The following is a 13535-nucleotide window of genomic DNA, read 5'->3' as shown; positions in this document are numbered from 1 at the left end:
AGGCCGCGTCCCGAAGAGCTGGCGCGGGAGAGGAATGGGGCTCGGGGCTCGGAGTCGGGAGCCCCTTCACCCAAGCAAGAGGAGCTCCTCCCCCTCTTCCTAGACGTGGGATTCAGCGAGGGCGCGGTTCCATTGGATTTGTTAAGGAGGAACGACTGGGCCTGAGCCCAAGCCCAAGGGCCTGGCGGGTAACGACCGATGACCGGAGGGGATTGTGGCTGTCTTGCTGCGCCCTAGAGAGGGTGAGGCGGAGGGGTCCCACGCGCGGGCGGGGCGCAGCGACGAAGGGGTTAAGGCGCCTCGCCCCGCCCCAGCCCGGTCATTGGCTGTCCCGGGGGGCGTGGCCGGAGGGCGGGCTCGCGTTTGCCGCAGCCGCTGGTGGGCGGGGCTCGGGCGGGGAGCAGGAGGGGCGCGGAGCGGAGCCGGGCCCGCGCCGCGCGCCCCGCCGGGCGTGCTTCGGGCTGCGCCAGCGAGCCGGGCCGGTGGCGCCCGTGTCGGAGACCCCGCGCCGGACCCTGAGGCAGCGAGTAAGTGAGGCAGGCCCATCGTGGCATCCCTCCCGGCTCCGACCTGCCGCCGTGCCTGCTGCACTGCGCGGCATGTCAGACCTGACCCGGACTGGGTAGGGGGCGCGTCCCGCTGCTGGGGTCCCAATGGGGAGGGGAGCGGAGAGGAGGCGGATGATGTCATGGATGCTTCGCCCGGCCTGGGAGGAGGTGGCGGCCAGAGGGGGTGCGGCTCGGATTATGTCACCTCTTCCCTCTGCGCCCCGCCCCCCGGGGCCACACGCGTTGGTGGGGAGCCTGGGGAGGTGCGGGCGGGATTTCCCCCATCGCAGGGACTCCTAGGTCCTGTGGCCTGTGGCTGGGGTCTCTATCAGTTGGCTCTGCGGGCCATGGGCTGCTGGTGAATGGCGACCCCCCCACCCCCAGCAGAAGCTCGTGTGTGCGCGCGTGTGTGTGCTCGGGGTGGAGGGGGCGCTCTCGGCCCCCTCAGTCCGGAAACACCGGCTTCATCAGAGCCAGTAGCTAGGTGATGGGCCCATTCCGCCGCCAGTGCTTAGGCCACCGAGGGAAGATGGATCTCCCCTTAGTCATCCCAACCAAGAAGTTCTGGATGTCTCTGTACCCCAAAAGCCCTGCAGTGCCCCCAGATCCCTTTCCTCCCTCCGTCCTGCTTCCTGGAAACCCCTTCTGCTCCCCCTGCCCAGATTCACTGCCTCTTTGCATTGCCCATAACTAGCATTCCCACAGGCATTTGCCCTGCATTTCGTTGGTGCAGGGCCCAGAGATCCCCAGGACTCTGCCATCTGTGCCCCTGGGAAACCTACAGGCCAGACATGGGGATGCCTCAGAGTGAAATCTCCCTGGAGTGACCTGAGCCAAGTGCTCCAAGACGCCCCCTCGGGTGGGTAGAGATCAGGGATGCTGTCCTGAGGCCAGCCTTTGGACTGGTCTAGAAGCATGTAGGATGGTCACAGAGAGCTGGCAAGAGCTTGTGTGTGAAGTAGAGAGGGGCTCAGGTCAGGGGAGATAGAGGAGGGGCATCAGGAGAGGCCTTGGGGACCCTGCTGCAAGCTCTACTCTTGTTCTGGGGACCAAGAGGAATACCAGGCGTTTCACCCATTATACATTTACTTCTTAAAATGCCTGCAAGGTAAGTGTGAGAACTCAGGTGAAATTACCTGCATGAGGTTGCACCGCTAATCAGTCCAGCTGGGATTTACACTTGGAGCTGATGCTGCCAGAACTCTGTCTACTGCACTTGATCCTGCTCGTGGAAGGATTTGGACAGAGCAGGGGCAAGATCAGCTTTGCCCTTTAGAAGGAGTTCCCTGGCAGCTGCCTGGGGGAGGGCGTGCAGAAGAAGAAAGTCCATTGAGGAGCCCCCAGCAGGGGTGCTGGATGGAGGGGCTGGCTAGAGATTTTTAGGAGATAGAATGGTCTGGGGTTGGGGCCTCTGAGACCCCAAGTGTTCCTAGCTTTGGGAGAGACACAGGTTGGGGGGTGGGTTGGAGGTACCTATACATGTAACTCTTAGGTAGAGTCCGTTTGGCACCTTCATGATGCTAATACTGTGTATAATGCCCCAGGCACTGAGGGCTGAGGTGACAGAGATCGAGGCAGTCGGACAACAGGCTGTCATCCCAGGGTGGTGCACTGATGCCAGGAGGCTGCCTTTGCAGACCATACTCAGTTACCTGGGCCAGTTTAGGACCTTTCCTCTTGGTTCAGTTCCTGCTTATCAGGGAAACATCCTCTTCCTTGTCCTGCCAGTGCCCTACTGGGATTTTGTGGAAAGAAGCTGCAGCAGCCAAAGCTTGGGAGAGACAAGGGGCAGGGCATGTTTGCAAGGGGTTAACCATGACAGGTTAAAATTACGACAAGAAGCTCTTTAGAGAGTGAGGCTCCAGAGAGATCTTCTGTGGGTTGATAGTCAAGCATTCCCCAGGTAGAGCACAGAGAAAGGAGGCTCAGGACAATGATCCTGGAAACTTGTTTCCATCCACGACTCGAGGCATCTGAGACTTGCTGGGGACTACACACACTCTAGAGAAACAGTAGGGCAGAGTGGCATATGACCAGCCCCAACCTATGCTCAGGTTATCCTTTCCCGGATTTCAGGGAAGGTAGTACTACATGTTTGTATTGCCCCTTATAGTTTACAAAGCACCTTCCCAAACATTATACCCTGTCACTCAAGATCAACATGATCACTGTTGAGGTTTATTCCTGCCCAGATCCAGGTCTCTGGTGCAGCCACCTTGCTTTCCCCTTGCCTAGATCTTTCATCCCACTATTGGCGCCTTCCCTCAGCATATTAACACTCAGGTTTCTACCATGGTTAATTTTAAAATTAAAAAAGCCCTTGAATCTCAAACCTCCTTAAATGACTGCCTTCTCTTTCAGCAGGAACTCTGCCATGTCTTTCTCTGCACTCCTCTAACCTTGTGGACTGCCTTTGTTTTGTACCACGTTTTTGTTCTGTTTTGTTTGTTTGAGAAGGAGTCTTGCTCTGTCACCCATGCTGGAGTGCAGTGGCGCGATCTTGGCTCACTGCAACCTCCGCCTCCTGGGTTCAAGCGATTCTCCCACCTCTGCCTCCCGAGTAGCTGAGATTACAGGCATGCGCCACCATACCCAGCCAATTTTTTTGTATTTTTAGTAGAGACAGGGTTTTGCCCTGTTGGTCAGGCTGGTCTCGAACTCCTGACCTTAGGGGATTCACCTGTCTTGGGCCTCCCTAAGTGCTAGGATTACAAGCGTGAGCCACCGCCCTGGCCTATTTTTTTTTTTTTTTTTTTTTTTTTTTGACATAGTCTCGCTTTGTCTCCCAGGCTGGAGTGCAGTGGCATGATCTCGGCTCACTGCAACTTCTGCCTCCTGGGTTCCAGTGATTCTCCCACCTCAACCTCCTGAGTAGCCGGGATTGCAGGCATGCACTACCACGCCCAGCTAATTTTTTGTATTTTTAGTAGAGACGGGGTTTCACCACGTTGGCCAGGCTGGTCTCGAACTCCTGACGTCAAGTGATTTGCCTGCCTTGGCCTCCCAAAGTGCTGAGATTACAAGCGTGAGCCACCACATCTGGCACTTGTACCACTTTTCTGAAACCATTCTGACATAGACGTTGGTGATGTCTTCAGACCGGCTCCTAAATCCGCAGCACATTCTCCAATCCCAATGTTACCTGGCCCTGTTATTTTTGACACTGGAAACTGTCCCCATATTCTTGAATCCCCTCAATCTTGGCCTTCAGGGCCCACTTTCTCCTGGCCTTCTTCCTGCTCCCAGAGTGCCTCCCAGACTTCTGGGGCTTTGCTCCCCGGCCCAGTGCGGGCCCCCACCCTCAGCACCCTTAAAAACTGATGATGTCAATTTCTCTCCATCTAGTGCTTTTTTTTTTTTTTCTAAGACAAAGTCTCGCTCTGTCACCCAGGCAGGAGTGCAGTGGTGCAATCACAGCTCACTGAAACCTCTGCCTCCTGGGTTCAAGGGATTCTTGTGCCTCAGCCTCCCAAGTACCTAGGATTACAGGAATGCACACCACGCCCAGCTAATTTTTCTATTTTTAGTAGAGATGGGGATCCACCAAGTTGGCCAGGCTGGTCTGAACTTGGCCTCAAGTAATCTGCCCACCTTGGCCTCCCAAAGTGCTGGGATTACAGGCATGAGCCACCTTGCCTGGTCTCCATTTACTGCTTGAGAGGTATCTTTCTCTGATATTTCCCACAGCAACTATTTTCCCCAAGCAGTCTCACCCTATCATGTTAAGAGTGTCGCACCCACCCTGGTGCCCAGTCCAGAGTTCTCCCTTGTCCCCACCGCCTGACCTCATCTGTATGAAATTTTGCCAGTTCTTTCCCAAACCCTGCCCAGGCTTTCCTACTGGTTCCAAGCCTCAGGCCTTTCAGCCTTCATCCTCTCAGTCCTCAGCTGCTCCCCACATTGCACCCAGAGATGGCAAGGGAAGGGGGCCATGCTTAAGGTAGGAGGGGGTTGCGGAGCTGAGGCATAGCAGGCTGGAGCATGCTGGGGAGTAGAGGCAGAGCAGGGACTAGAGTGAGGCCAGAGAGGGACCCAAGGCACAAAGGGAAGGAGGCTATCACTCTCAGGGTTGTGCACTTGCTGATTGCACCCTTCATTTGGCTCTCTGTCCTCATCCTAGTCCTGGCCCTTGCTTATGGGGACAGACAGGTCCAAGGGAGTAGGGTGGCAAAGTGCTCTTCTCCACACCTGTGGGAACAGATGCTGAGTATGGAATTCTACAAAGACAGTGGACAGGCTTGGTAGTGAACTTTCCAACAACCTAGAGCTCTCATTCCTGGTGTGGGGGCCAGAAGACTCCTGAAGGACAACAGTTTTGTCAGGTTCCCTTGGTCTGGGCCAAGGATACAGCATTAGAACCCAGATGCCCTATCCTTGGTCTGGGCCAAGGATAGGGCATCTGGGTAGAAGATGGTCTGTGGGGCCATTGGGTGCCACGTGGACCCCTTAACTTCATAGGGAAGGAGGGCTCCCTGGCTGGTTTATGCAGGGTATAGTGGGAAAAGGCCTGAAGGGCACCCCCTTCCATTTCCCACACACTTATTTGAGGGTCTAACCCAAGGCAGACACTGCCTAGTGCTCCTGCCCGGCTGCATTATGCAGATCTCTGGGGCAGGTGTTCCCAGGTGCCAACTTGAGACAAAGGAACGAGGAAGCAGGGCCTCCCTGAGCACAGGTAACCCGAGGCCTGGCTCCCACTGCGCCTGTGGGCCGGCCTTGGGGGATGGGGACGCGCACCCACAGAAGGGCTCAGAGGGCTTCATGGTAAGCTGAACATGGTCAAGGTACACAGGGAGCCGGAGAGGGGAGTAATCCAGGAAGTCTTCCTGGTGGCAGTGAATTCTTAGCGGGGTTCGGCAAGCGCAGGATCCTTGGGGGCGCTGCAGGGTGCGCAGCCCCTCCCCTCCCCCCGCCCACCTGTGGGAAACGCAGGCCGGGAGGGAGGCTCCGTCAGCGCCAGCAGCTGGCGCCACTGCGTCCCCTGTCCCGGCCTCAGCCAGCCCTGGGACCTCTGCAGAGGACTGATCCCGGGAAGGAGGCCCTGTCTTAAGACCTTGGGGCGGGCAGACCTGCCACCTACTGCAGCCGCGGCCCCCGTCCATCCGCGGGGGACAGGGCGTGCCCTTGGCGGCGCCCACCCGCGACCCAGATGCGCACCGCCTACCCACCCTCCCCAAGACTCCCGTTTCCTCAGGCGCTCGCCGCCTCGGGGCGCCTGGCACGCGGCAGCCCCGCAAGGTAGGTCCTTCATTCCTCCCATTTCGCAGAGGAGAAAACTGCAGTCCGGGATGGCTCAGTCGGCCCCTCCAAAGCCGCGCAGCTGGTTCGGGCCGAGCCCCGACTGCGAGAGTGAGGCACATGGCCCCTGCAGACCGGGCCTCGGAGGGTCCCAGGCTTGAGGACCCGTCAGCCCCTCAACCCTTTGGAAAGGCAAGGAGAGAAGCCTGCGCTGGTAGTGAGCTTCCACTTCTGCCCTGACTGCAACACCTTAGGTTAGGGGGCTGGGAAGGACCCCCACCCTCAATTTTTGGATAGGAGTGTATTTCTCTCCCTCCCCTATCTTCTGAGGTTGGTTCCCTGTTGGATTCAGGTACTGCTCTCCCCTTCCAACCCCATTTCCCCAGCCCATGAGGTTCGGATGTTAGGGTCCCAGACCCAGGATAAAGAACCCCAAAATTCTGGGGTTGCAGCAAAAAGTTGAGAGGGTCACTGAGCCTGGGGAGCTCATGGCGGAGGTGGGGCTAAGCAGAATTTTAGGAATGGAATGCTGAGCTGAGCTGAGCAACGGCTGGGGGCTAGGTGCATGGAGCCCTGGGGGTTGGGCTTTATCAGGTGGGCAACAGGCAACCCCCATTCCCAAGTTCTCTCTTTTATCCCAGCCCTATTCCTTCACCTTGGATGCCTGAGGACTTTTTGTACCTATTGTAGGGAAGGGGACACTGAGGGGCAGAGTGGTGCTGGGTTGACTTGGCTGGGGTGGTGGGAGTAGGAGTAGGGTCTTACCTATTTCTGCCTTCCTACCTGTGCCCACAGTGCCCCCCTGGCTTAGTCATGGCGAAGCTGGAGACACTGCCTGTGCGCGCTGACCCAGGGCGGGATCCTCTCCTGGCCTTTGCCCCACGGCCCTCCGAGCTTGGACCCCCGGACCCCCGCCTGGCCATGGGTAGCGTGGGCAGTGGGGTGGCCCATGCCCAGGAATTTGCCATGAAGAGCGTGGGTACCCGCACAGGGGGAGGGGGCAGCCAGGGCAGTTTCCCTGGCACTCGAGGCAGTGGCAGTGGGGCCAGCAGGGAGAGGCCAGGCCGCTACCCCTCAGAGGACAAGGGTCTCGCCAACTCCCTCTACCTCAATGGCGATCTGCGGGGCAGTGACCACACTGATGTCTGTGGCAACGTGGTTGGCAGTAGCGGTGGCAGCAGCAGCAGTGGTGGCAGTGACAAAGCGCCACCACAATATCGTGAGCCCAGCCACCCACCCAAGCTCCTGGCCACCTCTGGCAAGCTAGACCAGGTCAGCCTTTTTCTGGGGGTGGGAGGCAACCTAGAGAGGAAGGCAAAGTGGGCCTTCTTGGAGGTTGGGTTGTAGGGGCAGGATGGAGGCTGGGCTGGGGAGTCATGGACTGGGGACCTGGGGCCAAGTCTAGCGGGTGGATCAAGGACAGAGATCTGGCATTGGGGAGCCATGGGGTAGAACCCCAGATGGGGGACCTCAGGATGGAGATCTAGTAGGGGTGGGAGGTGGGGCTGGACAAGTCTCAGCCAGAGGGAAGAGCCTGGGCCAAGCCCAAGGCCTCATCCTGATGCCCAGCCACTTCCTGCCTTTCCTACAGTGCTCAGAACCACTAGTTCGGCCATCGGCCTTCAAGCCTGTTGTACCCAAGAATTTCCACTCCATGCAGAATTTGTGCCCCCCGCAGACCAATGGGACTCCTGAGGGACGACAGGGCCCTGGTGGCCTCAAAGGCGGACTGGACAAGTCCCGGACCATGACTCCAGCGGGCGGGAGTGGGAGTGGCCTCTCAGACTCAGGCCGGAACTCCCTCACGAGCCTGCCCACCTACAGCTCCAGCTATAGCCAGCACCTGGCGCCCCTCAGTGCCTCCACCAGCCACATTAACCGCATTGGCACTGCCAGCTATGGTAGTGGTAGTGGCGGCAGCAGTGGTGGGGGGTCGGGCTACCAGGACCTGGGGACCTCTGATAGTGGACGGGCCTCCAGCAAGAGTGGATCATCGTCATCCATGGGGCGGCCAGGCCACCTGGGCTCTGGGGAGGGTGGAGGTGGAGGCCTGCCTTTCGCGGCCTGCTCACCGCCCTCGCCCAGTGCACTCATCCAGGAGCTGGAGGAGCGCCTGTGGGAGAAGGAGCAGGAGGTGGCAGCTCTGCGGCGCAGCCTGGAGCAGAGCGAGGCCGCAGTGGCCCAGGTACTGGAGGAGCGTCAGAAGGCGTGGGAGCGGGAGCTGGCCGAGCTGCGGCAGGGCTGCAGTGGGAAGCTACAGCAGGTGGCCCGCCGTGCCCAGCGTGCCCAGCAGGGCCTACAGCTGCAGGTGCTGCGTCTGCAGCAGGACAAGAAGCAGCTGCAGGAGGAGGCAGCCCGGCTGATGCGGCAGCGGGAAGAGCTGGAGGATAAGGTGGCCGCCTGCCAGAAGGAGCAGGCAGACTTCCTGCCCCGGATGGAGGAAACTAAGTGGGAGGTGCGGGCTGGGGATCTGGGCCTCCCCTCCTCTGCCTCCCTTCTGTCCCTCTGGGAAACCCCAGAGCATTTGCCCCTCACTATCATAAGGGGGTGGGGGGTGGTGAAAGGAGCAGGGGGGACAAAATCAACTGGCAGTGCCTGTGAGGACCGGAGGCCATCCCCTGGGTGAGACATGTCCATCTTGAGTTCAGGCAGGTAACTGGGTGCGTCGCTGCGGATGAGGGGCTGAGCCAGCAGCCCCAGGAAGCTCGGTGCCCCTGGCTCCAGATCTGGTAGCTGGGTTGGGGTGAGCAGAGCTCTGCCTTTACCTGGCTTCTCCTCTCACCTGTTCCTGCCCAGGTGTGCCAGAAGGCTGGTGAGATCTCCCTCCTGAAGCAGCAGTTGAAGGACTCACAGGCGGATGTGTCGCAGAAGTTGAGTGAGATCGTGGGACTGCGCTCACAGCTGCGGGAAGGCCGGGCCTCGCTTCGGGAGAAGGAGGAGCAGCTGCTCAGCCTGCGGGACTCCTTCAGCAGCAAGCAGGCCAGCCTGGAGCTGGGCGAGGGCGAGCTGCCTGCTGCCTGCCTCAAGCCGGCGCTGACCCCCGTGGACCCGGCCGAGCCACAGGATGCTTTGGCCACCTGCGAGAGCGACGAGGCTAAGATGCGCCGTCAGGCCGGGGTGACCGCTGCCGCCTCCTTGGTTTCCGTGGACGGGGAGGCGGAGGCTGGTGGGGAGAGCGGGACGCGGGCCCTGCGGCGGGAGGTGGGGCGGCTGCAGGCCGAGCTGGCGGCTGAGCGGCGGGCCCGGGAGCGCCAGGGTGCCAGCTTCGCTGAGGAGCGCCGCGTGTGGCTGGAGGAGAAGGAGAAGGTGATCGAGTACCAGAAGCAGCTGCAGCTGAGCTACGTGGAGATGTACCAGCGCAACCAGCAGCTGGAGCGCCGGCTGCGGGAGCGTGGGGCCGCAGGGGGTGCGAGCACGCCCACTCCCCAGCATGGCGAGGAGAAGAAGGCCTGGACCCCCTCCCGCCTTGAGCGCATTGAGTCCACAGAAATCTGATCGACCTGGGCACTCGGCCTATTGACAAATGTCCTGTCAAAAGGCCACAGTCCCCAGTGTCCCCTACCCTCCATCTCCCCCATAGACCCCGTATCCCCAGACCAAAGAGGTTCTCTAAGCAGCTGTGACCAGGTTCCTCCCTCCCCACCTGCCCTTCCAGCTCCAGCACTGCCCCCGTGGCAGCCCACTTGGACCCTCCTAAAAGGAGGGATTAGGGGGAGGGCAGGATGAGCAGGGGCAATCCTAGGTGGTGGGGGAGTCATGCTCCCTTTCTTGGCACCCTCTTGTTGGAGATGGAGGCAGCAGGCCTGCAGTGCCATAAGGTGCCCCAGTCCTTCTGGGGGTCAGGGCTGCTACTGTTGGGCCACCCTGTGTCCAGTGATGCTCTCTATGCTCACCTCCTAGGCCAAGGAGCCTGAGGGGGCCTGCACTGGGTTTGCTGAGACTGACAGACCCTGGGCTCCAGACCTCTCTCCCTCCTACAGTGCTCTCCCTCCCTGGGCAGATTGGCAGGACAAGTGGGAGCAGATGGCCTGCCTTTGGTTGAGAGGGCTACCTGCCCAGCCCCTCCCCCCAAGATCTCTTGGGCTCAGGCCTCAGAGCCTGGCCTGGTCGTGAGTGTGTGTCCCTGTGTGTGTGTGTTGCGGGAGGGGAGGACTGGGGCTGGAAGTCCGGCACCCAGGGAAGATCTGTCCTCCTGTTCTTGGAAAGGGTTGCCTGATGGCTTCTCGACTCTACCCTCGCCCTTCTGGCCAGGATCCCGCAGGGCAACAGCCCCATCTGCTTGGCTGACCCCACACCCAGGGCCACTGTCCGGCTCCAATACAGCTATTAAGTACTACCTGCCTCTCAGGCACTCTCCTCACCCAGTTTCTGAGGTCAGACGAGTGTCTGCGATGTCTTCCCGCACTCTATTCCCCCAGCCTCTTTCTGCTTTCATGCTCAGCACATCATCTTCCTAGGCAGCCTCTTCCCCAAAGTCTCACCTTTTCTTCCAGTAGAAAATTCTGCTTGACTTTTGGTGCACTGCCCACTTCCCAGCTCCACTGGCCCAAGTCTAAGCCGGAGGCCCTTGTTTTGGGGGCGGGGGGAGAGTTGGATGTGATTGCCCTTGAAGAACAAGGCTGACCTGAGAGGTTCCTGGTGCCCTAAGGTGGCTCAGCATCTACCCAGGGTAGGCCTGGCATGAGGGGTTAGGTCAGCCGACGTCAGCTACTTCTCTTGGGGCCCTCTTAGAGTCCATCTCCCCAAGACAGGAAGGGAAAAGCAAATTTCTAATTCACCAGCAATAAAAATTGGAGGAGGCTTGGCCCTCAGCCCTTGTATTTCTCTCTTTTTCACTCTCTCTTCCTCCCACCCCCAGGACTGAGTTTTGGGGTCAAGGTGGAGAGAGCTGGCAACTACTGTGAGCAAGTCCCCTAGCCCCTGACCAGCCTCCTCCCATGACTGGTGACTGTTTAATGAGCTGTGCATCCCCCACAAAAACATGAGTGCCCGTCTGTGTGGCCTCTGACCCTTTGCACAGCCCTTCTGGGTGGTCCTCACCAGGTCTCTGAGCTGGGTGGGAGGCCATCCTGGCAACCACTGCCCATTCCATTCACCCCTCACTGCACCTGCCCTAGAACCTGGGCCTAGGCCCCAGGGGCAGGGAGAAGAGAAGGCATTAGTAAGAAAAAAATAGAAAAAAATATGAACAGACTTAGCTTTGGGACGTCCAACCACAAAAGAAATTATATATAAATATATATAAATATATATCTCTACCATATGTGATGGAAAGACTTTTTGTTTTCCTTTCCCAAAGAAATAAAATGGAAAAAGCCTCTCGAGTGGTATTCTTTGGCCTGTTTGTGTCTTTGCAGGTGTGGGAGGTGAGGCCCGGGTGGGGGATGGAGGCAAAGCTGGAGTAAACAGATTTCCCAGAGGAGGCATGAGACTGGAGGTGCTCACTGGGCCATGCTAGGAGGTTGGCCCAAAGCCCAAGCTCTGCCACGTTGCCTGGGAAGAGTTGTGGTGCCACGTATCTGCCCAGTGGGGCTTTCTCTTCAGCTCACACTGTTGTCAAAGGGGTTTCAAGCTCGTTCCAGCTCAGAATCTGGACACTAAGCTGCTAGCCAGAAAGCAGATGATGCAGGACAGCCAGATGCAGCCTGCGGTCGTCTAAGCCACCACACAGCAACTGGTAGATGTTTGCGGGTTGAATGGATAGAAGTGAAGAATGGGAATAGGTTTGCAATTAATGGTGAAGCCCCAAAGGCAAAAGGGACCCAAGCGTGCTGCACAGCAGAGAGCTTCCCTTTACAATTCCTCTGTCATCCTCTCAAAGCACCACAATCAAGAATGCATTCTGTTGTAAGTAACACAAAGGACCTCAAAGAGTGGTTTATTTTTCCCCAACCTGACAAGAAATCTGGAGGTGGGTGTCATGGTTGTTGGATCATCGGGGACCTCGATTTTCATCCTCCCACTGTCCCATCCTTAGCATGTTATTCCCTCCTTACCACAAAGTGGCTGCCACAGCTCCATGAAGGCATTGAGGTTGCCCCACTTTATCATGAAAGTAAAAGCTTTCCCAGAGCCCTCCCAGGACCCTTCCCTTTAAGTCCTGTTGGCCAGAACTGAGTCACATGCTCCTCCCACTTCAAGGGAGAATGGGAAATTGAGCATTACAAAGAGAAAAGGATTGTCATGGCTGCCTGGGAACAAACATGGTTCATTCCTTGGGGGTAGGCCCTCTGCTTTCTTTGGGTTCTACTGGCAAGGACAGAGTCATAACAATGAATAGTGTTTGCCCTGGTCTGGCCTGAATGACAGAACCCTCCCTAAGCAGTGGTGTCTGTGGTCTGGGGCTCCAGATATTCAAACAGCGCTGTCTCCAGAGATCAGGAGTTGGGATGCCAGGCTTGCCCCTCCTTGCAGGGATGCGTTCTCCCTACATTGATTTTGTCTTTCCAACAGGATAGTGCCCTGGAGGGAGCATGATTTCTCAGCTCTCCTTCACCCCGATTAGGAGGTGTGGACTGGTAGAGCCAACGCATTGACAGGATATGAAGACCCTGATCAGCATATCTCAAGTGCCCTCAGGAACGGCAGCCTGGGGCCAGGCCTTTCTGATAGGTAGCGGCTTAGTAGAGTCTTTTTCTTGTCTAGGTACCTGTACTGACAGCTGTGTCAGTATATGTACCCAGTAGGACCCAGCCCTCCTTCTTAGGGTGGTGGAGAGTCGCCCTGGCTCATGCTCCATAGCTCTGGCCTCCCTAAGCTCCAGCTCCACATCTATTTCTCTCAGCAGGCTCATCTATCCATCATGTCACTAGCTCTTTTCCTGGGAGCACTTTACAGATACATCTCTATTATACATGCATTGTTTTTTTTTGTTTTAAAGAGGGAGTCTCACTGTCGCCTGGGCTGGAGTGCAGTGGTGCAATCTCAGCTCACTGCAACCTCTACCTCCTGCGTTCAAGTGATTCTCTTGCCTTAGCCTCCCAAGTAGCTGGGGTTACAGGCGCCTGCTCCCACACCCAACTAATGTTTTTTGTATTTTTAGTAGAGACAAGGTTTCGCCATGTTGGCCAGGCTGGTCTCAAACACCAGGGATTACAGCTGTGAGCCACCATGCCTGATCAATGCATTGTTAAAATTAGACAGGTGTGGTGGTGCATGCCTGTGGTCTTAGCTACTCAGGAGGCTGAGGCAGGAGGATCACTTGAACCCAGGAGGTTGAGGCTGCAGTGAGCCATGGTTGCACCATTGCACTCCAGCCTGGGCAATGGGGTAAGACTCTGTCCCAAAAATAAGTAAGTAAATAAATAAAAATAAAAATAAATACATGTATTGTTTTTATCACTGTACAGGCTTAGAGAATTTATGTGAGCTGGGTGTGATGGCTCATACCTGTAATCCCAGCACTTTGGGAGGCTGAGGTGGGAGTACTGCATGAGCCCAGGAGTTTGAGACTAGCCTGGGCAACATAGGAAGACACTGCCACCCCCGTCTCTATAAAAATAATAATAATATAATAAGAATGAATTTGTGTGGCTTCCCCAAGGCCATAAAACCCTGAGTGGTGATCCTCAGATTCGAACCTGTGTCTAAGCTACTTACTTTTTTTTTTTTTTTTTTGAGATGGAGTCTTGCTTTGTGGCCCAGAGTGCCCAGGCTGGAGTACAGTAGCAATATCTCGGCTCACTGCAACCTCCACCTCCAGGGTTCAAGCGACTCTCCTGCTTCCGGAGAAATCTCCAGGCTGGATTA

General features: G+C 57.4%; 1 protein-coding gene across 12 annotated transcripts; it reads left to right on the top strand.

Moving 5' to 3' along the window:
• The first annotated feature begins 176 nt into the window (after window positions 1–176).
• Window positions 177–11104, top strand: LZTS3 (leucine zipper tumor suppressor family member 3). 12 transcript variants are annotated; one of them, XM_073007261.1, is made up of 5 exons: window positions 421–527; window positions 5816–5978; window positions 6582–7058; window positions 7378–8178; window positions 8583–11104. In XM_073007261.1, the coding sequence occupies exons 2-5, from the start codon at window positions 5907–5909 to the stop codon at window positions 9279–9281; spliced, it is 2049 nt and encodes a 682-aa protein (XP_072863362.1). In that variant the 5' UTR covers window positions 421–527; window positions 5816–5906; the 3' UTR covers window positions 9282–11104. The 12 variants fall into 12 exon arrangements, with proteins under 12 accessions (XP_072863376.1, XP_008017519.1, XP_072863362.1 ...); XM_008019333.3 differs by having other exon boundaries at window positions 7378–8241; XM_008019346.3 differs by having other exon boundaries at window positions 433–527; window positions 5816–6000; window positions 7378–8241.
• The last annotated feature ends 2431 nt before the right edge of the window (window positions 11105–13535 follow it).

The sequence above is a fragment of the Chlorocebus sabaeus genome, chromosome 2, assembly GCF_047675955.1.
Source record: "Chlorocebus sabaeus isolate Y175 chromosome 2, mChlSab1.0.hap1, whole genome shotgun sequence".
NCBI lineage: Eukaryota > Metazoa > Chordata > Mammalia > Primates > Cercopithecidae > Chlorocebus > Chlorocebus sabaeus.
The sequence above is the reverse complement of the archived record's forward strand: the minus strand, read 5'-3'. Positions and strand labels throughout refer to the sequence as shown.

What these genes read in the sequence shown, in the direction of transcription:
- LZTS3 (XM_008019333.3), top strand. Translation starts at nt 5,907, where the DNA reads ATGGCCCCTGCAGACCGGGCCTCGGAGGGTCCCAGGCTTGAGGACCCG. An exon ending in CCCCTCAACCCTTTGGAAAG is followed by an intron (nt 5,979 to 6,581) that starts GCAAGGAGAGAA and finishes CTGTGCCCACAG; the next exon opens with TGCCCCCCTGGCTTAGTCAT. An exon ending in TGGAGGAAACTAAGTGGGAG is followed by an intron (nt 8,242 to 8,582) that starts GTGCGGGCTGGG and finishes GTTCCTGCCCAG; the next exon opens with GTGTGCCAGAAGGCTGGTGA.